A 25378-nucleotide genomic window follows, 5' to 3' on the forward strand; every position below is an offset into this window, starting at 1 on the left:
TGAACAGCACTGACAATTTGTCACTGTGCTGCTAATCTGTCTGCTTTGCCGCCACCTCCCAGCTGGTATCTGGGTCCTGGAGTATTTCTCTTTGCCCCATGGGACTGGGTTAACCAGATCCCGGTGCAGAGAGGCACTTGCATTTTTATGTCCTGACACTGCCTCGATGCATGGCAGATCATCATGACATGGAAAGTTCAGGCTGGTGGATGGAGTGCAGGGAAGGTGAGGCGGCATGGCTCCATTGATTGGAGTGGATTGGAGTTGATCGGAGGCATGAAGCTAGGTGGACATTTTTGGTTACTCTGCATAAACTAATATTTGGTGTTAAGTTGGCTTCTTGCAGAAGGCACAAGCCACCAGGCAGAGAAATGAAGCCAGAGCCAGAAGCAGGAGAAGAGAAATGTGCTGTAGCTTTTCTTTCTCCTCTGCCTTTAGGTCTCACTTGAACAGATTGAGTCACATCTTTTTTTTTATTCACAAACAATGTTCCTTCCCTTGTGATGCTCTCCTTGCTCTGTTCCTAGGTCAGGTAAAGATCAGATGAAGAAGCTAAAGCAGCCAAATTATCCATTCAACTTTTTCCCTCTCTTTCTTTGTTTCTGCTCCCAGTGCTGTGGGGATGGCAGATGGGGAGAATGGAGACCACACCTGGCAGTGATGCTGTCCAACCAGGTTGGAGATGCTGAGCTGAACCACCGGGCCATCATCACCATGGGAGACACCTTGGGTGAGGAGAGGCTCACACTTAGGGTCAGATAGGACGCCCATTGTGCTCACACTGTTAGCGTCCTCCATTACAGGGGGTGAGAGGATGGTGGTTTAATGGCTAGAGCTGTACCTGGGTTCAAAACCACCCTGAGGGGAATAGGTTTAATCTCAATTCTGTCTCCACTGTAGAGCCACCCATATCACCTTCACCACCACACAGAGCTTGGCCTCACTGGGAGTATGTGCCGAGCATCCGCTTGGAATGCCACCTGGCCCCCCGGATAAATGGTCCTTTTAGATCGGGGGTTGAGATCACGGGTGGTGCATAGCTGGGATGTTCCTGCTACTGCTGTCTGGAAAATATTGACAGATATTTTACACTTGTAGTTGCTATAACATTTGCTGCTACAAAATAGTCACTCAGAAATGTAGAGGCCACATTTTCTGATGCGGAAGGCTAACATCAGACACCTAAATTAACAAACGGTCTGTCCGAGATGCTGAGCGCACACCACTCCTGCTGGCCAAGGCTTCCCTCCTACAGAAGCCCAGTTCAGGATTTTAATTTTCGTATATGTATATAGACCCCCCCTCGACATATACTTCAGTTGGGCAGAGAGAGGACAGTGTGAGAACAGGTGGCCAACCGTGTGCCTGCAGCATAAGGTGAGCCTGCCAAAGAACGGTGGAACAGCTGGATATCTCCACCATCAGATCTCAGCTCCGCTCTCTTGGCCAGCCTGGATGCGTGTCTGTGGAATGGGTGGCGTGGCTGAATATCTGCTCAGCTCTCTTGGCCAAACTAGGGCTTGTGCAGCTTGCCTTTAGCTGGGAGTGAGTTTGCATCGTGGAGTGGTTTAGTGCATCCAGCTTGTGCTGTTATAAACTCATTGCCCGCCACGAAGGAGCTATGAGTGTTGGTTGCTTGCATACATTCACAGAGCTCCCAGCTACAGATGCCAGGCTGCTGGTCTCACCAGCCCCTGCCGTGGCCTTTCTGGGGAACTGGCGCCGCAGTCTTTTCTTTCTTGAATTCCCTGCACAGCGACCCCAGGTTGCTACTGGTATCTTCACTCGTTGCTTCCAAGCTGAACCATCCCTTATTTTCCTCTCTAGCTCAGCACTGTGCCTGTATTATTAAATCACTCCACAGTGCCTTAAGATGCTTTGGCAGCAAAAGGGGTGGTGTAAGTGGTTGTGAACAGGCATGCCTCTGTTTGCGAGCCTTGACAAGATTGTGCGTCTGCTCCTTTCCAAGTATTTGTGCTGTGTGTGTAATCGTGACTGTGTGTTGTGCCCGCGCACCTTCATCTGCGGGCATACCCCTGTGTCCCTGGCTGCCTTTAGCAGAGCGAGCCTTACACATGCCATAGCAATGTAACTTGAGCGTGTGTGTGTGTGTGTGTGTGTGTGTGTGTGGAGACGTGTGTCAGTATATGTGCTGAAGTGGGTGTGAGTAACTAAAGACAGGTGTGCAGGGTGATGGGAAAAGGGAGGGAATACTGCTCTCCCTCACTCCCTCCATCAGATAACATACCCTGGATATTCCTGCTGGTGAACTATCCCTATGGCAGGCTCCGAAATGTACACCTCATTGCTCCCCTCTTGAAAACACCCCTAGAGCACAGGTCATAGAGGAAGGAACTTAATCGGCTTGTTCTTAGTGCCAGTTATGTGGCAGCAGCGGTAGAAAGCCTTTCCGCAGACTTTGCTCCACTGACACATCCCGATGAAGTGAAGCAGGAAACATCCCCTTTATTGGCATGTGCTTCTCCACCCACTCAGGTCATCTGATTGAAAATTAAACTTGATTACTTGGAAAACAACAGCAGTGAAAGAGGATGTAGGGTGAGGGGTTTGCTTAGAAGTTGGGGGCTCTGGATGGCGGAGAGGGGAAATGACTTTGTCCTGTGGGCGTTTGAACACATTCAAGGTAACATGTACTGCACTGGTGTGTTTTTGTTGTGACTGACTTTTGTCCCTTTTCTCTCTGTCCAGCTGGGAGAGGGTTAATAGAAGCTGCTCACTTCTGCTACCTGATGGCGAATGTCCCTTTTGGTCAGTATGGGGTTAAGACAGACCACATGGCTTTGCTGGGCAGTGACCCCAGGTGAGTCAGCAAGCAGGCAGGCTCCTGCAGATATTTATAGCTGTCATTCTGATCAGGCAGAACAGCTCCCTCCTGGGATTTCAGGGGGCTTTATAAATGGGAGTTAACACTCTTCTGCAGGAGACCTAGTTTATACTCGTTCATCAGGCAGGTGTGTTAGGAAAAGTAAGTGAAATGCTGCGCCCAAGGGCATCTGTAAAACAGCAGCATAGCTGGGAACAGAATCCACGAGCCAGCAGTTCCCTGCCTAACCTTTCTAGAGCACTCTTGCTCAAGGCTCCAGTGTGCCTTGTGCTGGCAGCAGAAGGTATACGGGGAATGAGGCCATCAATGGTGCCAAATCAGAGATTTCCTAGGGGGCCAAATTCCAGTCCCTACCTCCCCCTCGCACCAGAGATCCTGTTCCATCCCCTGCTCATTCCCCTCACCCTGCAGAGATCTCAGCTCTCCCTTGGCAGGGGAGGCTTCCCACTCTGTTACCCATGCTCCATGTGAACCGGTGCCACCGGGGATCGAGTTCTCGGCACACTCCTCTGCGCTCCTCTGTACAGGAACAGGCCCCCATGTGCCAGGTCACAACATCACTCAGTAACATTTGGGCCAGCCGCCCCTCTGTCTGTATGGCATTGCAGCCATGCAGCTGGAGCAGCAGCTGTACTGATTTAGTAGGGGACTGCTGCTTAAAGGTGGTCAGGCCATGGCACCCCAGCTCCGTGGCCTTTGGACCTTTGAGCAAGTGAAAAAACCTGGCGGGAGGCATGTTTGCCTCTCCAGCCCTCTACTCCCAAATTGATGCCATTGGATGCTGTCACTTGTGGATGCTCCAGCAGGCCCTAGGTCACAGAAAATGCTGCTGTTGGGTATTTGATTGGCTATGTTGTGCCAGCTAGTTATCATGTGGGAGGCCCAGCCCTAGTTATAAAGAGCCTTGGAGGAAGATCCGCTTGGTACCTGTTCTACAGGTGGATGATCTTAGGCACAGAAAGGGGAAGGGACACTCCCAAGGACACTCAGTAGGTCCGTGGAGAGAGAGCAAGACACACTCCGTTCTGATGCTCGCAGGGCACGGAAGGGGTTTATGCCAAGAAAATTGGCAGCTGTGTTACTGCCTGGATGTGCATGTTGATCCTTTCACAGTAGTCACATTCATGGGGATGCATTAAAGCAGCACAGCACCCAGGCAGCAGCTGTGTCTGGTGCTTGAAGGCAGAAGACTGTTTGGGCAGCAATACATTTGATAATGTGGGGAGATGTTTTAACACGTGAACATTTTCCTCCTTGCCTATCCTCTGCCTTCCAACCCCAAAGACATAAATACCCCCACCCTCATATGTCAATAACGAGAGACTGGATGTGTTCCATGGATGTCAACTGGGGAGGACCCCCCTGCCATTAACCAAACGGGCCACACGATGTCACTGTGACTCCAGTTCCAGAGGGATCAGCGTAGTTCTGAAAACTGACTGAAATTATTTCAGCTGTGTGTCTCTGGAAGAGACTAATGATCTGTTTCATTTGGAGAGGCTCTTTGCGCCAAATCTCTGAATGAAGGTCGCGTCTCAGCAACCCCACTTCGCTGGGTCTGAGTCACTGCTGCCTGGTTTTGTCGTTGACATCTGGCAAAGTGGATGTAAAAAGGTCCCCGACTGAAATGGCAATGTTTGCTGGTCACTGGGCACAGGGGGTAAACGATTTCACAGGGTGTAAGGCAGTGGAAATCACGCCCGCAGTCTGCAGCGGTGCCTAGTAGAATCCAGACCCCCAGCGAATAAGTGTGGTAGATATGGTAGTTTATCTTAAAGGGACATTATATTTTTCAAGGGCTGGCATTTTCAAAGAGTCTAAGACAGCCCACCTCCCTCAGGGCCAAGTCAGAAATCTTATGTACCAAAAAATTCCAGCTATGCTACTAGCACTCCGGCCTACAAACAGTGAAAGGATTTTCACAATCTAATTTGCTTTTTGCCATTCATGCTGTTTGTTCCTTTTTAGCATTGGAGAGTTGCAGACATTCCCCATTTACAAATACCATGTCATATACTTAGACCATGCACAGATGCCTACAGTAAAATACATATTAATATCACGGAGGTGTTCTGCTGCTCTGTGAGCTAAAGGGATTTGGCATATGCTGGAGGAGCAAGGGAGTTCCTTGTGGAGTGCGTCCGAGAGCGAATGGCGTGGGTGTTATGGGGTATTAAAGACGATTGCCGTACCTCCTCACTTCCTTTCAAAAGGGTTGTGCTCACCTGCTTTCTAGGGAAGCTTTTGGTGGTGGGATTTGACTGGCTGTAGCATTAATCAGTTTCACTTTTTTGCTCCTAGTCAGTTTAACATTCTGAAGATTGGTGGGGCACAGGGGGATAGGCACTCAGTGTCCCAGACATCCAGGTTGATCAGGGAGAGGAAGGGTCTTGCTTTCTGTCCCTGACCTCACGCCTCTGCCTTCTCCTTTCAGTCAGACATTTGTACAGTTTGCCAGGACTGAATCTATCCAGAGGACTGAAATCTTTGAGTATTGTCAGATGCTGGGACGTCCCAAATCCTTCATCCTCTCCTTCCAGGTAATGGAAACCATCGGACACTGCAAGTACATTATATGTGCGGAACTACCAGTGCTCAATGTGTTGTAATGTAATCTCTCTACAAATCACAACCTAATGTGTTTCTGCTATGCCTGTTGCCACAGACTATGCAATAAAATTACATTCTGCATTCAAATGGTCCCTAAAGGGCTCTGCTCTCCTTCATGCCTTAGAATCATAGAATCATAGAAGATGAGGGTTGGAAGGGACCTCAGGAGGTCATATAGTCCAACCCCCTGCTCAAAGCAGGACCAACCCCAACTAAATCATCCCAGTCAGGGCTTTGTCAAGCCAGGCCTTCAAAACCTCTAAGGATGGAGATTCCACCACCTCCCTAGGTAACCCATTCCAGTGCTTCACCACCCTCCTAGTGAAAAACTTTTTCCTAATATCCAACCTAGACCTCCCCCACTGCAACTTGAGACCATTGCTCCTTGTTCTGTCATCTACCACCACTAAGAACAGCCTAGCTCCATCCTCCCTGGAACCCCCTTTCAGGTAGTTTAAGGCTGCTATCAAATCCCCCTTCATTCTTCTCTTCTGCAGACTAAACAAGCCCAGTTTCCTTAGCCTCTCCTCATAAGTCCAGTGCTCCAGCCCCCTAATCATTTTTGTTGCCCTCCGCTGGACCCTCTCCAACTTGTCCACATCCTTTTTGTAGTGGGGGGCCCAAAACTGGACACAATACTCCAAATGCGACCTTACCAATACCAAATAGAGGGGAATAATCATTTCTCTCGATCTGCTGGCAATGCTCCTACTAATGCAGTCCAATATGCTATTAGCCTCCTTGGCAACCAGGGCACACTGCTGACTCGTATCCAGCTTCTTATCCACTGTAACCCCCAGGTCTTTTTCTGCAGAACTGCTGCCTAGCCTGTCGGTCCCCAGTCTGAAGCTGTGCATGGGATTCTTCCGTCCTAAGTGCACGACTCTGCACTTGTCCTTGTTGAACCTCATCAGATTTCTTTTGGCCCAATTCTCCAATTTATCTAGGTCACTCTGTATCCTATCCCTACTTTCCAGGGTATCTACCACTCCCCCTAGCTTAGGGTCATCTGCAACCGTGCTTCACCTGCATGCCTTGCTTCACCCAGTGTTATTTACAGATAGTTTTTCTCTCTTCTTCCCCATCTGTTGTCTAAGCCCCATTCTCAGCATCACCTGTCACAGGCTGGGCTGGGCACAGCTGTGTGCATCCTTACCCGATATAGATTGCACAGGACTGCATCTCAGTTTCTACAACCCAGAGTTGGCGTGAGAGGTGATTTTCATCCCCTCTGTGTCTGGGAAGTGAATTTGGGAGCTCCTGAAAGTGCGGGATGTATCAGTATTGGCAAAGAACACGCAGGCACTGTACTAGATTCCTCACCCGGTACTGCCTGTGCACTTCAATGCCAGCCCTGCTGTGCCCCTGTTATTTCACTCCTACTCTTACTCTGCCAATGCATCTCAGTCCTGAGCTGAAGGGTGCCCTGCTATTCCATTCTTGGGTACTGCACACAGCTCTATTGCTGGCCTGTGTCATCGAGTCATTAGAATAAGGAACTGGGACTCGGGTTCTAGTCCAGGAGTGGCACTTGCCATTGGCATGTCATACATCTCAGTGCCTCAGTTTCCCTGTCTGTGTGAAGAACGTGCTAATTGCCCCCCATGTCACTGTGGGATAGTGAGGCGCTAAGTGATGTTTGTAAAGTGATACGGATGAAAGGAACTAGAAAAATGCAAAGGCCCGTGGTCTGGATCCACAAAGAGACTTGGACACCTAACCCCCGGACCTGGGCACCGTTGCGAGCCACAAAAGCCTTACTTGGCAGCGGCCAAACCCTGTGGGCATCTAAACTCCCTCGGTGCCTAAATTTGCACTGTAAAAGTTCTCTAGGCACCAAAGTTTCTGCCTCTGAGCATGCTTACTGCTGCCCCGCTGTAGAGGCCCGGACCCCTATCTCACACCTAATCCCCAGAGCGATCCATGGGCTGAGGGAAGATTGGCGTTTATCTGCCTAATGTGTCTGGGGTCTGATCCAGTGGTCAGGCCTAATGCCACACAAAATAGCTGGGTCAGGGAAGACAGAGCTTCTGTTATAACCTAGAGGCTAGGGTACTCCCCTGGGCTGTAGAAGACCACTGTTTCAAGTCCCATCTCTGCCTGATGGGGAGAAAAGTTCTGCCACCTCTCAGGTGAGTGCCTGAACCAGTGGGCTATAGTGTCATTCTTGCTCTTTCTCTGGCCCAATTAATATTTAATTATTCATGTATTCAATTAAAGTGGAACAACCTCAATGGGAGAGATTGAGGGAAACCCACGTCAGAATATCCCATAGACCAGTAGCTAGGGTGCTCACCTGAGCGGTGACAGGAATCCCTGTTCAAATCCCTTCTCCTTCTCACATAGAGTGGGGACTTGAATTGGTAGCCTCCCATATCAGCTCCTCCTTCCCCCGCCCCGCCCTGCTCCGTCCCACCCCCAGCTGTTTTGCATGGAGTTAGGCACGCTGACCAGATCAGGTCCCACATGTGGCTGGGCGGAGGAGCACTTCTCTTTCCCTGGTTTGTGTATCATTAGCAGTGACAGACGCCTCCCTGCAACCCGGATGTAGGCCCCAAACTCCATGAGAAAGGCAGGGCTTAGAACACACGCCACTCTGTGGCATCTCCCATTGGCTAGCGTGCTGGCTTTTGTGGATCACAGTCTGAGGCACCTGCTGTTGGGATTCCCTCCGAGACCTTTTTCACTTGGCTTATCTAGAACATCTTGTCCAGTTCTGGGAGAACACATCATCCAGTTCTCTGAGATCCACAAAATTCAGTTTAACTCCAGCTCGTCACTTAGGTTACATAATTAGGCATGTGACAACTCTTTGCTCATGCTGGCCAGGCTCAGACCCAGGGGGTTTAGGTACAGGGGGATACCACAATTCCAATTTGTTTTTTATATACTTCTGTCCTAGCTACTAACATCTATACATCTTGCCTATAGAGACCAATCACTTTGCAGACTGAGTAAGGCAAGCCTCTCCATTCTGGGTGTTTCCGCCTACTGTGTTTGCTATAGACACACCCACAATAGTTAGTGTAGTTACCTTCTGCCTCCCTTATTTACTATAAAAATATCCACAGTAGTTAGTTGTTTCAACGATTACTTGTCCGGGCTTGTCTTGTCTTAATTTGGACCTCTCCATGGTAGTTAAGCCAGCCGTACACCTGTCTCCCCCTATTCACTTTATTGGGAGCCTAGGTGCCTAACTCAGTGGAGTTAACGGCTGGAGCCCATTGTTGTTCCATGAATTTTCTAGGCACCTAGAAGTTATTCGTTACAACAGCTAAATCCCTTGGGGGATCCAGACCTATTTACCAGTGTCACCGCTGTTTGTTATCACGGTCTATCCATCTAGTCCCCGGCCTGTAGCACTTCTATCCACTTTCAGTCTTAACCCCTCCCACTCTCCAGAGCTCTGCATCACAACCCTGACCTGCAACGCCCCCTGCTAGTCCAACCTCAGCTAGTCCAACCTCACCCTTGACTTGCAACTCTTTACTGTGCTTGTTGGCAAAGGGAAGCCTTTGGTGTCACGGACAGAGGCAGCATCAGTATCAGCACCAGCACTGCTGAGAGTGCCTGACTGTTCTTGTCCCAGGTGATTCACAGCCTTGGGGTTCTGTAGGTCCATATTGACCTTCCGTGTCTTTTATAATCTCTAGGGAGCCGGGAGGCTGCAGCTGTTCCTTTCCAATGCAAAACTGAAGTCACTTTTCAGCTAGACTAACTGCCATGGGCTGGGGTAGGGGCTGCCCTTGAAATCAACTCGGAGGGCTTGGCCCTCTGCTGCCTTTCACACACCTGTGCAAGAGCAAGTGCAAAGCAGAAGGGTGATGGTTACACACATCACACAGACGCAAGGCCGTGAGAAATCAAGCCCTCCCTGGGCTCGGCAGAGCTTCCTCAGTGGAGGATCTTTTGAATTCACTCCTCTTCACAGCTCATCAGAGCGTGAGTCTTTCAAGTTTCAGGGAAGAGTGCTGCACGTATATCTCTGCTTTTGTTTTTGTATAGCTTTCCTTTCTCTAATAGCCCTGCGTAACTGATGTACTTTTAACGTTGAAAATAAACACCCAGATGCTGCAGCCTCAAGAGCTGTACAAATCAGGTAAATAAATAAACACTGCAGGCTACGATCCTCCCCCACAGATTGGCTGGCACATCTTCTATCCTGACTTCAAAACCAGCCTTGCTGCAATTCTAGCCATGAGCCTAAAGTGAGCCGAGCCAGCCAGCCTGCTGAAACGGATGGTGGCGAATGCCCCTTGCAGATCAGAATGAGACCTTCAGCCCCATTGTGTCTGTGGCCTGACCAACTGAGCCTGTCGTTATTTCATGCCTTTCTAAATGGATGTGTTAATGCGGAATTCTAAGATAGGGGCATGATGCTAAAATAGGGCTGGGCTGCCCCCTTCTGGACAACAAGTAGGTATTTCATTGTGATAGTCCTGAGAGTCTCCCACTGTGCTAGGTGCTGTACAGAAGCATAGTGAGAGAGAGTCTCTGCCCCAAAGAGCCTACAGTCTAAATAGGGAAGACAGCAAAGGGGAAACAGGTGCAGAGAGGGAAGTCACTTACTCAAGGTCCCAAAGCAGGTAAATGGCAGAGCCAAGGATAGACTCGCAGTGCTGTGCTCATTTTTCTCATTCCTTTTCCAAGGTGTATAAACTCCTTTATGCTTCACGCCTGGCGGACTATGGTCTCACCTCCCAGGCCTTGCATTATTGCGAAGGGATTGGCACAGCTCTGTTAGACCAGACCCAGGCCAGTCATCCGGTGCTGTTAGACCAGGCTATCAAGGTGCGTTTCTTATAACCAGTCCTTGTTTGCTTTGGCTGTGGGTGGGGGTTCACTGACGTGTTTAATGGGTGAAATCCTGGCCCTATTGGGAGTTTTGCCATTGATTTACATGAGGCCAGGATTTCGGGGATGCTGTCGAGTTGCCGAGGCCTGTATTTTACCTACAATCAACCTTCCGTTGCGAGGAACATTCTCTGAGCCCCTGCAGTTCCCAAGAGCTCAGCGCATCTGAAAAACAGCCCCAAACGTCTATGTGCTCGATTAGGACAACTAAGATCATTGCAGCACATACATGAGTTCTTCGGGATGCAGTAGGCTATGCTGTCCTGCTGCCTCTGGTGATTCTTCTGCAGCAGCTGCCTAAATGAGATATGTCCTGGCCTCACCATGAAACAACTATGCAAGAGTCAAGTCTGATACCAAATAAAGGGGAGTGAAGGGGGAAGTGGCATTATATGCCAGCTAGTAAAGAACACAAAGCTGCAGAAGAAGGAAATTTCATTTTGAAGCTTTACAGAGGTAAAAATGGTGGAGACTTATGAAGTGAAAATCTATTTTAAAAAACTCCCCCAACCTTACATTCAAGAAGAAATGTCAAGTATCATTCTGTGATCACATTTGCATGGTATGTTGCAAACTTCATGTAACTGTTATGACTGATTACGAGGAGGTTTGTGTGTGTCCATAGACAGCTACTTAGCTATTCACTGTTAGAACTGGTCTAACTTGCATTAGAAGGAATATTCCACAAGAAATCATAATCTCATAACAGCTACAGGATTTGGGGTGTGTTACTGAAATTGTCAGAGCTGGATATTATTATTTTATTGTAAGATGTTGCAATTTTCACATCTATTTTAGTGACTAAAGTAGGCAAGAGTCTTTATTTTAAACCAGAAAATGTCCTGTTTTATCATGTTTGGGATAGAGTTAGAAAAACAAGCCAACCCCTTTGTCCCCAGAAAACAGAAGAATGAGCAACAGCACCTAGCTCTTATATGGGACTTTTCATCAGTAGATCTCAAAGCACAAAGAGGTTAGGATCATTGTCCCCATTTCACATATGGGGAAACTGAGGCACAGCGCAGGGAAGTAATGTGCTCAAGGTCCCCCAGCAGGCCAGTGACAGAACCAGGACTAGAACTCGGGTCTCTGGAGTGCCAGTTCACGGCTCAGTCTAGTGTTTCTCAAACTTTTTGATACCAGGGACCACCTTGCCGCCTTCCTAAACTGTGTAAGGGAGATCTCAGGTACCAGTGCCAGTCCAAAGTTGTTGAGAAACACTGTTTAACTAGACTACATTGCCTCCCTGTTCATAGGTGAAGCTCCAGTGATACAGATAACTGCACTGATCCCTTTAGTTTTTGGCTCTCACTTGTACCATTTGGCTCTACAGTACTGAGAATGGCATGTGCCCATTCCACAGCATTGCTATGGAGGAAGACCATGACCGTGTCAATGCCCTGGACCCATGTATAGTATATCCCATTCATCTTTCTCTGAGTTCTGTTTCCTTCTAAAGTTCCGCTGTGGGGGGCCAAGGGAACAATACGATCAAAGCTTAATTTACCTGAAGATGAAGCAAAAGAAATATTTCCTGGTCATTGCAGTTTAAAGAGAGAGAAAAAGAATACTTCGATAATACACACCTGAGGCAGGTGCTGTGAAAATCCCTGTCATGCTAGCCTTATACTTTGAGTGACATAATGTTGTAGAGTTTACCTGAGTCCTCTGGTTGTGGAAACCTATTTACTCTTAACAGCCTCTCAGATGGGCAGGTCTGCTGGGAAGAACATTTCTCCTGGGAGAATGTGCTTTCAGATGAAAAACCAGTGCAGTCATAGCTCCTCTCTTGTCTTTGATGTTGCAGACTGTGTTACAAATTATGAGCCACATTAATGTTTGATTAAGATTTCCCTTCCTTTGAAGCCAGGGATGAGATACAGCCAGGTGTTGGTTCATTAATACTGGATCAAAGCACCTATTAGCTTTTGGATTTAACATCCCCTCATTTAGGAATAATCATAGTTCTCATTTCTTCTCCTCTGGTGTTGGGTTAGAATGAACCTATGTCTGTATCTGACAAGATCTGACCCTGCCCAGATGGACAAACAACTTCTCCCATATAGTTCCATTTGCTCATTCCTTCAGGAATCTCTCCTCGCTTGCTCTTCTGTTAATCATTGTTCTGCGTTGCAGGTTGTGGGTGTCTGTCTTGTCTGTAAACTCTTTGTGGCAGGGCATGTGTTTTACTCTATGCTCGTATGTTTTGCCACACAGCCTCCATCATCATTAATAATAACCCTCGGCTAGTGTCCAGGGCTAGTAAGGCCAATTAGCTGTAACTTGATCAAAGCCAATGGTGTTACATGGGCTAGTGGTAAATTTGCCCTTCCCTTTGCCTGGCTAAAGTTTGTCTCTGTCATCTTCTGTGGAGCAGGCTTCATGAATGTGTCAGTCACAGAGTCATGCTAAGCATTCAGCCATGTATATTACAGCTCAGGGCTTAGTGGAGGAGTGGTGCAGTCCAGCAGATAGGGCACTGACCAGGTAGTCCAGGTTCTAGTCCCAGTTCTGCCACTGTCTTGCTGTATCTTCTAAGGCAGCTCATTTCACGGCTTTCTCCCTGTCTGTCAGATGGTGATAATGTGATTTCCCTTCCTTTGAAAAGTGCTTTGAGAGCTGAGTACCCTGTTACCATGTGTATTGTACCCAACTGTCTGAAAGAACAGTAAAAATCATAAAACCATATACAACACAGAGGACAAAAGTGGGTAAGTGCATTCTGACCTGCCATGCAGTTCCTGAGCCTGAAAAGCTACGCATCTTGGCACATCTGTGGTACCCCAAAGAGAAGGAACAATGGCACATGCCACGTGACCCTGCTTTTGCCCTTCTAGAGTTCTTGCCATGCTTTACAAACAGGAGTGAATTCAGGCTCTGAGCACTCCTGTGAGGTGAGTGTTATGCGCATTGTAAGATTTTCTCAAGGTCACGCAGTTAGTCAATGGTAGAGTCATGGATGGAAGCCTGACTCCCAGACCCATGTTCTAGCCAGTGCAAACTCTCCCTCCCTCTACCATAGGAAAAAGGATAGTTGTGTGACTAGTGCCGAGGAGTGGATGTCAGGAGATCTGGGTGCTCTTCCTGACCCTGCCGATGGATAACCGTGTGACCTTAGGGGAGGCACACTGATCTCTTGGTGCCTCAGTTTGCCCACTTGGAAAATGAAGATAATGTTACTTACCTAGCTCACAGGGGTGGTGTTTATAAAGTGCTTTGAGATCCTCTGAGGGAAGGTTAACTGTTCCTACAGGACCTAGCACAAAGATTTTGATCCCTGACTGGGGCCTCTAGATGCTAGTGCACTAGAAATAATGAAAGTGATATATAAATGCCGAGTATTGTTCTTATGTATTTATTATGAGGAAATGCTGCAGTCACTGCATTAACAACTCTTCCCTGGGCCATGTGCCTAACAGCTTATTAATGGCTATGACCGTCAATCTGTGCTCTCTGCATCAGAGAGATTAACAAGTTAAAACATCTGTTCCCCCCTGCCTTCTCCCCCACCACTGCACAGCTTGCAGAGCAGCTGAAGCTCTCTGACCCATTGCTACTGGAAAGACCCGAACGAGAGCAGAACCTGGAACCCGATTGGCTTGTCCAGCTCCGAGCCCGACGCCAGCAATGGGAGGTAAGATTGATGGGATGTAGAGTGGATCTTTCCTTCATGGTTTATGATTACCACAGTCCTTTGGGGTGGGCAAAACAGGATGTGCTCTGTGACCAGTCTCTATTGTGTGGTCAGTTTGCAGGAACATCCTTCCCCTGCACAGTAAATCATAGGTAAGTGTTTAGAAAGGTACTAAGGTCCCAAGGGGATTTCTTACCTGGGTTCTGGAAAGGCTTCTTCCTTCATCTTCTTTCTTGGGAAGCCACACTGTTGATACTGTGCAGCGCTCCTTGATGGCTAGAATCACAGGCCCTCTCCTGCTGGACCTCAAGATCTCCATGGAAGTGGGAGGGAATGTACTAGTGAGCCAAAATGCATTGTGCTGGGTACGAAGCACCTTTCCCAGCCTTATGTTTAGAAAAATGATTATCAGATGGGAAGGTTGTCACGTAAAGAGTTCCTCTTTGTGTGAGGATGTTGCAAGTAGTTTAATCTCAATAGGGCTTAGCAACTTGTATTTCTCTAGTGGTCTCCGTTCCCATGCCCTGTGTATATGCTCCTGAGCTGTTTAATTTCCCATGAATATGTTCCTTCAAAATGTAGCGTCTGTCTCCATGTTTTGTCTCTCTTTCCCCTGCTTGTGGTTCCCCATCCTGTCCCCTCCAAAAACGGACAATGGTCATATTCTGATCTCATCTGCCGTGGTGCAAATTAGCAGTAACTCTACCAAAGTGAGTGAAGCTGCACTGGGATGAGAAGGGAATCAGTCCCAATAGCTGTATGGTGCGTTCTGAACAGCTCCAGCCTTCTCACAGAGGTAGCCACTAACACTGTCTGTGGGCCTGGTTCACCCTCTGTAGAATCTGAGTGAAAGCCATTGAGTTGAGTGGACTTGTTCACTTGCCAAAGCAGGAGAACAGAGCCCCAGGAGTCAGTGCGCCTTCTTGCTCACCCTCTGCTTGGGATGACTGAGAAGTAGGCGGGGGCAGATGGCATGGTGGGTGAGATCCTCGCCCTCTTTGTGTACGTGACTCTGACACGGTCTCTGGATCTGACTGGAAGCTGGAGAACAGAAGGAGCAGAAACAAGGCAGAGATCTCTATCCATGGTGTGGCTTTGATCCACCAGGGGCCCACATGTCTTTCTCTGCGGTGACAATTATGTCATGATTACCGGCACCTGGTAGACAATTCTTTGGGGCATCCCATTTCCTACCAGAGGTAGTTTTCCCTTTCTTCAGTAACATTCACTTTTTTAATCTTTTCAGAAGGAAGGAGACCTCCCCGCCGTGGCATCTGCTCAGCCAGACCTCTGCAGAGCCAGCGGATCGACAGCAGGTAATGAAAGGAACTAACACATTGGCCCAGATCTCCAAGACATTCAGGCATCTAAATACCTTCGAGGATCTAGGCTGCTCTGTGTAAAGATAAGATCCAGGGGTGGGCAAACTATGGCCCACGGGCCTCATATGGCTCGTCTGAGCTTTTCATCAGGCCTTCCAGCTCCCCCCTCTCAACCCTGCCTCTTCCCCCCTGCCCTTCTCCCACCTTGTGGGCCCAGCAGCACCCGGACTGGAGCCGCCTCCGGCTCCAAGCAGCACCATGCGGTGGACGCTCCCCCAGCAGGGCCCCCCGCCCCTCTGTATGGCCTGCCATACAATTTCTATACGCAGATGTGGCCCTCAGGTCAAAAAGTTTGCCCACCCCAGGCTGATCCCAGGCTTTGGCAGTTACTTGGTCAACTTTTCAGAGCTGGGCGTGTATCTCTTCTGCCCTCTGCCTTTATCCTCTCCAGAGCAAGGGAATTAATACACAGCGTGAATCCCATGGAGAAATAGTCCCCTTACAAGGGAGCCTCTGCTAGGAAACTGCCTCCTTGACCCTCTGTGTCAATCTCCCAGGATAGCAAAGACTCCGAGTCTTGGGAATCTCTCCAACATATTATAGAGATGGACCGTGCATCGCCACTTCCCTGCAAAGGGCGTCCCATAGAGCTCACCTTTTCCACCATGCTCCCATGAGCTCACTGGCCTATCTGCTCCCTTCTGGGCACAGGAGGGATGGATGGGGGAAGGGAAAAACACTGCAGAAATCCTGCAGAAGAGCCCTGATGGGTGGCATTGTGGAGGGGAAAGGAACCGGGGGAGCTCTTCTCCTGCCTCCTTCACCTCTGTAAAACATCCGTGCACCCAACATGCCTTGTGAACACCAGGGGTGTGCTTAGGTGTGGAGGGAGGAGTCCAGGCACAACCAGCTGCTCCAAGGGGCACTTTCTTCCTTCTGTTAGACTGAAATCTGCATAAATAAATGTGTCTGGTTAATGCTGTTTAAATGGACTGAACTAATCCTACATGCTCTGTGGGTGACATCAGAAGGGGGGGTCATAGCCCTAGCCTGGCTGACAGCCGCTGTTAGCACAGGTGGGAGCCAGCTGCACTTCCGTTGCTGGGCCGGGGGGCCTCAGCTGAGCTCCAGGCATGTGATCCTCTCTCTGCCTGGCCAGGAACGGCAGGGTTGGGTGTGGGTGCCCTGTGGATCAATGATTTAGTGGGGACATCGTCCAGCCCCGGCCGGCTCCACCTCCCCATGGAGCTGGGGAAAGACTGGAGTTTAATAGCTGCAGCTAGAAAGCTGCAGAGCATGTAGTGAGTTTTGTTCCCTTCCGTGTGTGGTGGTAGGAGGGGAACAGGAGGCTGTGGGACCCTCTGAACTTCTGAAGGCACCTTCTTCTTCTCCTCCCTCCAGTCATCTCTATCTCACTGTCTCTGTCCTGGCTCTGTTTTGAGTGGTTCTTGCATCCGGAGGCATATTCTCCCCCTCTTGTCTTTCGCCACCACCCCCTCCCTGCTAAGGAGGTAAAAGTTCTCACGTGTTGACCTGTACCAATGCCCCATGCCTTAGCCGCGCTTATTCCTTTAGGGTCTTTTCTTGCTGTCTCTCTCCGGCCCAGTGTCCAACTACAGCAACACTGAAGGGAACCCTGTTACCCTGAACAGTTCAATGAAGCCGTAAACATCCTGAGTACATTCCTGGGGTCTGTTTTCCAGACAGAGATCTCCGTCATGAGTTGGCACAAAACCCAGCCTACCAGCACAACCTAGGGCACCAGCAGCCTACCTGCCCAGCTCCTGAGGGGAAGGACCAGTACCAGCCAGGCCTACAGGAGAGCCTGTCCTTCCCACCTGGTGCATATTCCCTGGTGGAGGGGTCAGAGCAGGTCAGAGCTGCTGTGCTGCCTGATGCCAGGCCAGAGAATCATCCCGCAGGGTTTAGCCTTGGGGCAAACCTCTCTCCAGGAGGAATTTCAAATGACCATTCCCCACAGGCCTACCAACCACCAGGTAAGCTTGCCTGAGTTGTGCTGCAGGCCATCAGTGATGGCTCCTGGGATGACGAATGGGAAAATGTGTTGGGGGTGGGGGGCATGTGTACTGGGCAGTTCAGATGAAAGATGGAACCAGAGTGTTCGACTCCTGGATGTTGGGAAGAGCAGGCATGGATCTAAAGGCTGGGGTTTCTCTCTGTGCTGGGGAGTCCATGGGCCGGAAGTGGGTCAGAACCAGTGCTCCCTTCTTAACTGGTTTTTCTATGAATGCGCCTGCATGTGACTGTCTGTGGAAAGTTTTTGTGTCTCCTCTCTCCTGAGGCGTTTGTCTGCGTGAATGGGGCTCACTGATGGGCTTTGCTTCACCTCAGTCTCATTTTAATAGGATCCCCTCTCTAGCATTAGGGCAAATGGGGTTCATGTTTTAGCCTGGTGTCTCCTGAGCACAGAAGCGTTTCAGCCTGGATTGGCCGTCTCTGGACTGCGTCTCAGCCAGCAGAGTGGAGTCCTATGCTTGGAGCTGGGGATGTGGTTCCCAGCTCTGGGAAACATCCGTGCGCTGGTTTTGATCGAGCTGTCACCCTGAAAGTAGAGCGTAGCCACGGCGATGGGAGAGGTGGAAGGGCCTAGCCACCCCAAGTATGTACATGTCCAAGACACTAGCCCATGCTCAGGGTGGCTAGCCTTTTCTGCTGCTCATGCTGCCATGGTTACGCTCTGTTTTTAGCAGGCCAGCTTGGTCAGAGCTAGTGTGGAGATGTCCCCTTGAGCTGGGAATCAGGCCTCCAGCTCCAGGTGTGAACATACCCCAAGTTTCTTCGGGTCCTCATGGGTAGTGCTGAGGGGGGGCAGGAAGCTGAAGTTGCTGAGCGACCCCACTTCCGAGCTGTGCAGTCGAGGGAATGACACATCCAGGTTAATTTTGGGGCCACCAGGAAGAGGCACTTGGCCCTGCCTATTGGGGTGATGATGGGGCAGTGTGGCAGAGTAGAGTGGCCTGTCACAAATGCAGGACACTTCCTGCTCTCTGTAGGGCTAGTGCCGGAGGAGGGGACAGGCGTCTAGCCTAGCTAACACTCATGGACGAGTTAACAGGAGAAGAAGCAGATTTTGGTTCCCAGTGGCCATGGACTCTGGTGGGGCCTCTGGCTTTGCCCAGGGAGTGACTGCCTGTGCCTAGATTGACTGGGCCCTGTTCCTTGAACTGCAGCATCTTGCATTTAAGAAGCCAGTTGGGTTGGTACCTCGTTAACACAGCAAGTGCATTGAAAACGCCCCCGATAGGTGAGGCAGGGTTTCCCGTGAAGGGTGTGAATCCTGAGCGGCATCATTCTGTCTGCCTTTAGGGGGTGCTGGGAGGCCTCAAGGACACACCCTGCCCATTGGGGTTCAGGAGAACGCTCCGGGATGGCAGGTGAGAGCGAGGGGGGGAGTCAAGTGCCACGATGCAGAGGATGAGGTCAGACAAACCCTGTGATCAGACCAGGTCCCCCTCCCACTTGGTGAATCCCTCTGTGGCACAGGCCGAGCCTGAAGGAATTCCACTGGTTTATTCCCTTGATGTGCCCAGCCTCCATGAAACCCATACCCCAGTTGCTGCCATCGCGCCCGAGGGCAGGACGCTGCACTAGTGCCTCTTGGAGTCTCCTCCCTGCCACCCAAATGAGACCTCCATGCCCTGCCCCAGCTGCCCACTAGCCACAAACACACACCCCAGGGTCCGATTGGCTCATGCTACTTACTGCCTCGTGCTGCCGGCTCTGTGCTGGTCCTTCCCTGGACCCAGCCTCAGCTGTCAACATGGCCTTCCTTCCCCAGCGGCCTCGTGGCTCTGGCACAGGGGATGTGCAGCACAGGCTGCAGAATGGAGTGGCAGAGTGGGGTGGGGACTGATCCCTCCCATGAGTCCTGACCTGCCCCACCTCTCTGTGGCCAGAGGCCTTCCTTTCCCCTTGGTGCCGTGACCCCCTCCCCAAACTCTGGAGTTGAGGTGCTTCCCAGTGTCAACCCCACAGGAGTTAGCTGGTTTCCACAAGGCTGGGTGGCACATGGGGTTCGGCCCCTCGCTTTGGTCACGCCTGAGATGAGATGGTCGCTCCCAGTCTGATCCTTACACGTTTCTTTCACCCCCGGCATTCACTGGAACGGAAAGATCGAGGCCCAGATTCTCTCCTCCTGTCTGGGGCTGCTCGTGCCCAACACGAAGTGCTGGCATCTGCCTCTACCCAGCCGTCTGGGAATCTCCCTTGTCTAGTGGGGCTGATGGAAAATGATCCAGCTGGGTCCTATGCCAGCTATCTCCCTCCCCCTGAACCTTGGTGTAGGGGCCATGCTGTGGGGGTGGGGCAGAATATGCCTGCACCACCCCAGTTCATGACTGGCATATCATTCCACAGGGATCTTAGCCAGCTGGTGTGAGAGAGGGCAGCCAGTAAGCTGATCTGACTTACGGTGATGGGCTGGTGCTGGTGCAGATGATGCACCGTGAGAATCAGGAAGGCATAACAAACTCCCTGACAGGATCCTTTCTCCTGTTCTGGGATCTGCTTGGCTCAGGAGAGACTCTAGCCTCAGACCGTTCTGGAGAGCCTGGAACACAAGGGATCCTGAAGGAGGCTGGGTCTTGTTGGGGTGAATGCTGCCGCCTCTTGGAAAGGCTGCCGGCTTGTTCTTTACAGCCCCGCCTGTCCAGTTTCCCTTCCTCTTCCTCCCCAAGCCCTGGCATGGCTCTCATGCCCTTTATCTCTGGTCCCAGAGTGTGCCGAATGCCAGGACCCGAACCATCTCAGAGAGCTCCACCATCTCCATGGAGGGAGATGCCTTGCGAGCCCCGGAGGGCGCAGGCGAGGGAGCCGCTGCAGAGCGGCCATCGATGGAGGGGGCCGAGCGAGAGGAGGCAAAGGTCAGGGGGGTGTTGTGCTGCTTCCAAAGCCATGCCGGGGCCTGATTCCTTTGTTCATCAGAGGGGCTGCAGTGGGATTACTCCAGATCTACATCGCAGGGGGAGCAGAGTCAGGCTCCACGGGTCCTCTCAGCTTTGCCCTCACCACCTGGCCATCTTCACTGCCCATGTGGCTGGGTGTGCTGGACTCCGGCCGTCCCACCTTTCCCCAGGCTGATGTGCTGAGCCCCTGTTCTTCTGTCCCCACCAACAGTGGGGCATGGGTGGTTCTGGGGTCCTCAGCCCTGCTCTCTCTTTGCCACACGGTGACGTAGGGACAGGTTTCCTGTCTTCTGGCATCCCAGCCCTGAGAAGTCTGGCTTTCCACGAGACTTTTCTTTCACCCACCAAGCTGTGGGGTTTGGGAAGGGTGGGGCTGGGTTCCCTCTCCACCTTCCCTCTCCCCCCGCCTCCTCTGAGATTTCGTGCTGGGGTGTCTTTAATGCATTGCCCTCACGTGAATGACTCCAGTGCTAACAAGAACCTGTGTTTCCCAGGGCTCGGGGTATGGCTGGTTCAGCTGGTTTCGATCAAAGCCCTCCAAGAATGTGGCACCTTCCAGAGATGTGTCTGGCCCTGCGCCAGCCTCTGCCGAACTGGGATCCCAGGTAACGAGAGGACTAAACAAGAGGGGCCTTTTTTGTTGCAGGGGTTTCAGAGGAGCTCTCCTCCCCACACTCATTCTGAAGAGGGGCTTCCTTCTATTACCTCGCACTCCCCAGAACAACGGAGGTGCTGGCAGAACTTTGTGGGAAGTGCCTGAACTGGAAGAGTGGAGGTGGCTGCAGGTCCGGGATGAAGGGCAGAGTGCGTGTGTGCGCACGCACGTGTGTTTGTGTAGTTTGCACACTGCCTGCACTATGCCTCCCCCTCACCTACCTGACTTGCTTTCTGATCCAGCTCCCTTTTGCCGAAGTCCTCAGCCTCCCCCTCCTGGTGTGATCCCCTTGGCTCCCACACCTTGCCGACTAACCGTTCCGTGCCAAGGCTGTGTGACACAGAACTTGTTGCTGGGCGGAGGCCAGCCTGTGACCCTCGCTGTGGCAGGGGAGGAAGGCCTGGGTGTGTGCATGTTATCAGGCAGCTAACTGGTGCCAGAAACCTTTTATGTAAAGAGAACCAGGGTGCATGGAAATACTCCCGTGGATGAATGGCCCAGAGGGAACGATTGGTGAAATCCTGACCCTATTCAAACCAATAGGAGTTTTGCCACTGACTTCAATGGAGCCAGGATTTCATCCCTTTATCTTCATCCGTCATCCATTAGTTTATCTCTCTACCTCAAGTGCGCTGACCCGCTGCATGGGTTTTCACTACAACAATGTGTCAATCACATGCTGCTCTACTTGGGGATATATTTACAAGTGGGATGGAAACAGAGAACTTGAGGTCTCAGTCTGGAAGCAAATTCTTAATAATAGCAATTGTCTATTTATGAAGCAACTTTGATCCAGAGGCTCTCCGAGATCCCTGCAAACTCAGGAGTAGGGGTAGGGGTGGGGTGGGGTGAGTTGAATCACTGGGCTTCTGCCGAAGTGAAAAACAGCAGCTAATAGCAGCAGCTGGCAATACTTCAACAGTTTTTAGGAGCCAAGGTGAAAAATAACTTCCCTAATTGGAATTGCAGGAGAAATGATAGGCAGGCAGAATGCCATTTCCTTAAATCCTGGCCATATTCTCGCATGGGTGTGCAGTCGTTCATACTGACAGCAGCCAGCACCAGATGCTTGAGAAGATGCAAGAAACCCTGCAGCAAGCAGACGTGGGGTGATCTGCCCCCTGTGAAGGTCTCAGACTCATCCCTGGTGGTGAGAGAGAGGTTTAAACCCTGAAGCATGAGGTTTTAGCTCCCTCCCACTATTCTTTTTGTGACCACTCTTTAAATAACCATGGGGGGGCCAGGAGCTCATGGTTACTTCCAGCACACACTGGGGCGTTGGGTCTGTTCGGATGCAGAGAGGAGAGAGTCGATTGTTGAGCTGTCAGCTCTGCTTCCTGTCTTCTGCCTTCCTTTGTGCTCTCTGGCTTGCTTGACTTATGAGCTCTGATAGGATCGCAGGGCAAGATGATGTGGTTAAAATGACTCGCAGTGGTGGGTTTAAGCTGTCCCCACAGCAACTGCCCCACAGTATGAGTTAGGGCTGACATGGCCACCTGCCTAGCCTAGTGTTTGAACTCCCTGAGTTTTGTGTGATGAAATATAAGGGAGTCTTTTGGCTTGGCTGGTGCTTTCTGGGATGTATCAAAGCAGAGCATAATGAGTCTACACTAGGAACAAGCTGGTCTCTGGAGGCTGAGTACAGACCTGTTCTTCCTTTCTTCCCTGAGAACGTTTTTCTTCTGAATTGGTGTGTTTTTCTTTCATTAGGAAAACGCGGCACCAGCCCCACTTCCCCCTCCTCCTCCAGCTGCTGGAGCAAGCCCTTCCACGTCTGATCCTGCTCCTCGCCTGCTTCCGGCTGCCTCCAACCCTTTCTCCCGAAGCCCAGGTAAATACAGCGGAGGCCATGACCACTGCCCCTTTTTGGACACAGACACATGTTGTTTCTCAAGTTGAATGAATCAAATCATTTTAAAAAAACGCCTTCTCGTTTCTGCAGCTGCTAACGAAGTGAAAGGCTGGCAGGGCCCCAACGGCAGGGAATCAGCAGCCTTTCCCGAGGCTGGAGGCCAGGTGAGGGATGAGGACAGGCTGCGTGTGTGCACAGGGCTGGTTATGATTCTTCCTGTGTGCTGGAGGGAACAGGAAGAGGGAACTAGCTCATATAGCTCCTTTTGTTTGTGTTTCCTGTGGCTGAGGAAACGGGGAGCATCCTCTTCCAGTCCTGTCCATGTCCCCCACCTCATGTCCTAGGATGTTCCTTTGGCTTCTCTGAAACTCTAAGCAGGGACCAGCTGCTATTTTCCCTCTGTTTCCTGTTTCAGGATGACTCTCTCTCTGGCCCAGGTGGTCTCCTTCCTGCCCCGAGAGGAAGGCAGGTCCCACTCTTCAATCCTGCTCAGGTTCCTCAGGTACGGAGGCTCCTCCTGGCTTATAACGAAGCAGGGCGTCTTCGCTAGCGGTGCCACCACGCAGGGGCTCCCTGGCATAGGAGTGATGCCGGGATCCTCACAAAGATGAAGCTCAGACCCCTCGAGTCTCTGATTGGAGAGGCATGGATGCTTCCTTTTGTCCGTCTCCCTCCCAGCCGTGAGAGCACAGGGCTGATGTCTCCAGAGAGGTGGGAGAAATGTCATAGCCTTCTCAGCGGCAGACTTAGGGCCAGCTTCTCTGCAGCTGTTGAGATCCACGGTACACAGTGTGCAGGGGGAGGGCCTCAGGAACTGGCTATGGTCCCATGATTCTCTGCCCTCAGCCTGGATGTGGATTAGAGAAGGGACCATCTGGCAACTGAAGGCAGGTGTTTTGGCCATGCCTTCTCCCTGCCGGCTGTGGGGAAAGGTGGAGCAAGAGCACATTCTGCTAAATTGACCATCTAATTTCCAGAGACCCTAGTACTGGGATAGTAGAGGGTGCTGCAGACCAGGACTAAGCATACATCTACACTACAAAAAATACCCTATGGCAGCAAGTCTCAGGATCAGGTCAGCTGACTTGGACTCTCGCTAGGGGGCTAAAAATAGCCATGTAGACATTCCCACTGGGGCTGAAACCTCGTGAGGGTTTCAGACCCTGGACTACAGCCCAAGCCCAAATGTCTAGACTGCTGTTTTTAGCTCCATGAGCCCAGGGTATTTTTTGCAGTATAGATATACACTTAGATGCATGTTCAGATGTGTGTGGAGACCTCAATCAAAGGTCACTTAAAGGGCTGAGGTCTGGTGAGAATGCTGCGAGGCTGCAGGATGCCCAGTACTGGAGTACGAAGGGGCAGCAGCAGGCCAGGAGCTGGCTGTGGTTCATGACTGGAGTAGCGGGCATGGTTTGAACTGTGCTGGCAGAGCCCCTGTGAGAAAGCGAGTGGTCCTGTCATTGCTGCCCATCCCTCATGCTCCGGAGCATTCGCTCCAGGCAAACTGAACTGAGGCAATGCCAACCTGGGTCTGACTCTCTGCCTGCCTGGATTTGGTGGGCTCCTTCCATATTTGGTCAGCTCCCCAACTGGCCTGTTACTGTAAGTATTTCTATCCTTCACAGCTCTACAATGTTGCCTCCCTTGGACTCGGCCAACCAAAGCGGCTCTCCCAGCGACGCTACCCAACCCAGCCATGACAAACAAACCCTGGCCCGTCCACCAAGTCTCATGTGGGGCAGATGCTGCAAGAGTCCTTGCCACGGGGGGCAAAAACAGACTGTACTCAGCCCCTGCCCTTCTTCTGCTCCTTCTCTTTCCCCTCAGGATGCTACCTATACACCTCCACTTGCAAAGGGCATCAGTGCGAAGGCGGGGAGATGTGCATTCACTCCTTTCTGAGGCTGGGCATCCATCGCTTGGCCAAGTGTCCAGTTATCGATGATTGACTAGTGGGAGGAGGTTTCAGGGGAGTTCCTCTAAGGGGAAAAGTTCATCTAGGCTGGCTTTCAGAAGCAACTGCCTGTCAGTGATGTCTCCTAGACCGGGCAATTCTCTCCCAAGAGCCATGCTGGAGTCCTCATCTCTTGACTCAGTGGAGTCTAGAACGGCCAGAGCACTGGTGTATATATTGTAGGTAACAGTCCCACAGGGGACAGGGCTGGACTTAGGGAATGGCCCTAAAACTGCAGATATCTTCCATCTCTGATTTTCACTATACATGTAATAGCAACAGAAACATGAGCAAATGTATGGCCATTCTATTGACTGCCATGCAGGGCATCAGGTGCAGATTTCATGTTTGTTCCCGGGCTGGGGAGAGCCGGGCGTGCTGTGAAGACAGTACATGCATACATGCAAGCTCATGGCATTCAAATGCATCCTCAGGCAGAAGGTTTAATTGTCTCTGGAGGAAGCAGCATCCAGCCTGCTGTGCAAAAGGGGCTACTGGCCACAACTTAAAGCAAGTGGAGACTCAGAGTGCATCCTCCCCACAAAACATCTGCCATGGGAATGGTTATGGGGTGATTCAGGGGTAGCCAGAGAGTGCAGTGCCTTCACATTTGTATATGATTCCTGATGATAAAGGACATATTTGTATGGTCTCTAATAGCACCTACACTGCCTTTGTATTTAATGTTTTTGGAAATAAAGTGCAAATACTTTTACAGCCCTGC

The 25378-nt window shown here is 50.9% G+C and overlaps 1 protein-coding gene across 8 annotated transcripts in view; it reads left to right on the forward strand.

The window, feature by feature from the left end:
* Positions 1-25370, forward strand: part of SEC16B (SEC16 homolog B, endoplasmic reticulum export factor) — a 45357-nt gene extending 19987 nt beyond the window's left edge. For 7 of the 8 annotated variants that reach the window (XM_067532566.1, XM_067532570.1, XM_067532568.1 and 4 more), the window contains 14 exons: positions 613-730; positions 2710-2821; positions 5280-5385; positions 10106-10246; positions 13830-13943; positions 15190-15259; positions 16969-17262; positions 18593-18660; positions 20002-20148; positions 20685-20795; positions 22556-22676; positions 22788-22861; positions 23113-23199; positions 24326-25370. In XM_067532566.1, the coding sequence (XP_067388667.1) occupies positions 613-730; positions 2710-2821; positions 5280-5385; positions 10106-10246; positions 13830-13943; positions 15190-15259; positions 16969-17262; positions 18593-18660; positions 20002-20148; positions 20685-20795; positions 22556-22676; positions 22788-22861; positions 23113-23199; positions 24326-24400 (1638 nt within the window). In that variant the 3' untranslated portion in view covers positions 24401-25370. Of the gene's footprint in view, positions 1-612; positions 731-2709; positions 2822-5279; positions 5386-10105; positions 10247-13829; positions 13944-15189; positions 15260-16968; positions 17263-18592; positions 18661-20001; positions 20149-20684; positions 20796-22555; positions 22677-22787; positions 22863-23112; positions 23200-24325 lie in introns of those variants that run through there. The other variant, XR_010917072.1, reaches the window with a different exon arrangement.
* Positions 25371-25378: the final 8 nt, after the last annotated feature.

Source organism: Emydura macquarii, unplaced genomic scaffold (genome assembly GCF_026122565.2).
Source record: "Emydura macquarii macquarii isolate MOO-44397 ecotype Brisbane River unplaced genomic scaffold, CSIRO-AGI_Emac_v2 contig_3287, whole genome shotgun sequence".
In the NCBI taxonomy this organism is placed as follows: Eukaryota; Metazoa; Chordata; order Testudines; family Chelidae; genus Emydura; species Emydura macquarii.